A 3,001-nucleotide genomic window follows, 5' to 3' on the forward strand; every position below is an offset into this window, starting at 1 on the left:
TTTACACAGGGTTCCCTCTACTGGGAACCCTCTTTCATCCCCCACTTTCCTAGTCAACACTTGCTTCTCCTTCAGATCTGCTACCTTGAGGAAGTCCTCTGTGACCTCTTCAGTCTAGGTCAGGCTCATTTGGTTATAACCACTCAAAGAACCATGTCCCTTTCCTACACAGCACTCATCTCAATTTGTAATTATACATTCTTTAGGGTTATTCTTTGATTCTTTGTCTCCCTCACTAAAATCATAATCTCTAAGAAAGCAGGGACTGTGTCTGTTTAAATTCACTATTGTAGCTCCAGAGCTTAGCACTGCTTGGCATACCATTGGCCCTCAAATATTTGAGAAATCGACAAGTACAAAGACATTAAGAAAAAAAAGGTAAATTATAACTAAACAGCTAAATTATATCTACAAGGTGATCACAATCATGTATAAACATTATTAATATATAAAAATGAGAAGGGGTGACAAAGAACCAGAAATAGTGAAATAGGGGAAAGTGGTTAAATCTTCTCTTGTGACCTCTTTAAGAATGACAGTTAAGGCTTGGAGTCATACAGAATTGAGTTCAAGTCCTAGCCCTGCCATTTCAAAGCTATATCTCCTGGCCAAGTCAATGTACCTTTCTAAGCAACAGATTTATTAACTATAAGAAGAAGTAAAGGTACTTACCTCATGGGGTTGTGGGAAGGATTAAAAAAGATAATACAGGTAAAGTGCTTAGCACAAGTCCTACAGACACAACAAAGTAGTTACTGCTATTATTTTTATCACTGAACATGTCCACTAGAATGTAAGCCTCTAAAAACGAGAAGGGTATCAAAGTCTCTATATCTCCCACTAAACAGAGTTCTACACAGAGGACTATCACAGTTCTGTGTCCATAACACGTCCTCATTAAACGTTTGCTAAATAAATAGACCTGAATAAGTTTGGAATGTTGTTTTCCTCTATCTAGCTGGGCAACCAGAACCTGACTGTTCAGAATAATGAGATGAAAATAATAAAAGGCCCAGGTAAAGAATTCATTTTTCATCTATAGTCAAGCTGCCAAAAGGAGAGAGATATTGGTTATGCAATGGTGGAGAAGAAAAGGAATAGACGGGACACTTACCAGCAAGGTGTCCAGAGCATCAATTAGAGTCAGAGAAAAACTGTAAAAGGACAGAAATCCCAGCTGCTTAATAAGAAAATCAAACACCAGATATTAAGGCTGCCCCAGATCAGATATCCCAAAAACTAATAAGTGAGGCACAGCGATGCCCCGGGCTGTCCTTCTTCCAGTCACAACAGAGAAGCCATAGTAAAAATCGCCAGAAACCTCTGACCCATTTAATGCACCTAGGATAGTGGATTGATGTAGCTCAACTGTAGTTAAACATATGACCTATATTCTCTGGCATTCTCTCTGTCATAGGGAGGCGGTATGAAATTAGAGCTAAGAGTACAGACTTTTCAACATCTAGGAACTTACCTCACAGAGCACAGAAGTATATGCTTGAGAATGCTCATGGTGGTATTGTTTAGAAGAGCAAAAAGCTAGAAATAACCCAAATGTACAGTTGAAAAGTGATTAAATTGTAGTGCATTCAAACAATGCAAAATTATGAGGTTGTCAAAAAGACTGTTATCAAGAGTTCTCTTGGCCAATGTTAAATGAAGATACTCAAATCACATTGTTAAATGAAAAACACAAGGTACAGAATAGGCAGTGTAATATTTTTCTATCTGCATTTTCAAAGAGACATACAGACAGAAAGCAGATTAGCTGTTGTTTGGGCCAGAGGTGGTAGAAGGATTAACTATAATGTGGGTGTTCTATATCTTGATTGTGATATCAGAACATCAGAAATATTCTATATCTTGACTGACAGTGGTTACTATACACTTAAAATAGCTGTATTTTATGTAAGTTATGCCTTTAAAAAGTTAACTTAAAGATACCTACGTGATGGTATATACCTAAAACATTTCTGAAGGCTACGCAAGAAAGGTAAAAGTGGTTCAAGTTCTAGGGTATGCGAGATAGTTATTTATATGATTTTGTACTGCTTGACTTTGCCATTTGTTTGTATTACTTTTTCAACTAAAAAACAAAAACCAGCACAAATTTTGTTATGTTTCCTTAACTTCTCCAGTCCTGAGCATATTCATGTAAAATGGAGATAACAGCACTTCTACAGGTATTAAGAAAATTAAATGAGATGACACCAGTAAAATGCTTAGTGTGTAATCAATGTCCACTTCAGATAAATGCAATGAGTCTTTACTCAGTCAGGTAGAAACGAGACTGAGAATTCCAACTCTCACAGATTTTTATTCTAGTGCAAGTGAGAAAGACAAACTGCAGACAAGTGAAAATGATCGTATCACAGAGTGAGAAGTGCTAAGAAGAAAAATCGAGTGATTTGTGAGAGTGACCTGTAGGGGGTGAGTAGTTAGGGGAGCTGATGCTAAGGTGACATTTTGAGCTGAGCTCTCAAGAAGCAGTCAGTGTTGTGAAGATAATGGGAGAAGAGTGTTTAAGTTACATTAACAAAGGCTCTGAAGTTTCATATCTGGATGAGGCACAGTTCTTCCTGGGCCTGTTTGCCCACTTATTAAAATGAAGGGTTTGAGTTTTCTGACTTCTTGGAGCCTTTCCATCATATCCTATAACTCCAGAGATCTGGCCAGGTCCCCACAGCTTGTGCCTGTTATTCTTGTAGCTGAAGTCCAAAGGTTCGTTCAGTCCACCAGGCTAACCCAGGGCATTTTTCACTGCGGGATCCAAATTTCCAAAAGACTGGGTAGATCCAGGTGGTGTTAGCTTTAACTGGGGGGAACGCAGCCTCGCCCTGGCTAGGAACTTTTCCGGAACCGGTAAGAAGGCCACCAGCCCCAGCAGTCCCACCCGCCTAGGACAGGGCTGCCAGACCCCGACCGCCCCCTTGCTCCTCCGCTCGCACTACCTGCCCCAGGTGTCGTGCCCGTCACAGGTAAGAGGTCGCAGCTCGTCGTA

At 39.9% G+C, this 3,001-nt stretch overlaps 1 protein-coding gene across 1 annotated transcript in view; it reads right to left on the minus strand.

Moving 5' to 3' along the window:
• LOC102879027 (ER degradation-enhancing alpha-mannosidase-like protein 2) overlaps positions 1-3,001 on the minus strand; it is a 24,789-nt gene that overhangs the window by 21,209 nt on the left and 579 nt on the right. The window contains exons 3-4 of the mRNA XM_006921745.3: positions 2,952-3,001; positions 1,115-1,154 (exon numbers count right to left, since the gene is read on the minus strand). The exon at positions 2,952-3,001 is cut by the window's right edge and continues 3 nt beyond it. Coding sequence (XP_006921807.1) covers positions 1,115-1,154; positions 2,952-3,001 — 90 coding nt within the window. The remainder of the gene's footprint in view (positions 1-1,114; positions 1,155-2,951) is intronic.

The sequence above is a fragment of the Pteropus alecto genome, unplaced genomic scaffold (genome assembly GCF_000325575.1).
Source record: "Pteropus alecto unplaced genomic scaffold, ASM32557v1 scaffold45, whole genome shotgun sequence".
NCBI classification, from domain to species: domain Eukaryota; kingdom Metazoa; phylum Chordata; class Mammalia; order Chiroptera; family Pteropodidae; genus Pteropus; species Pteropus alecto.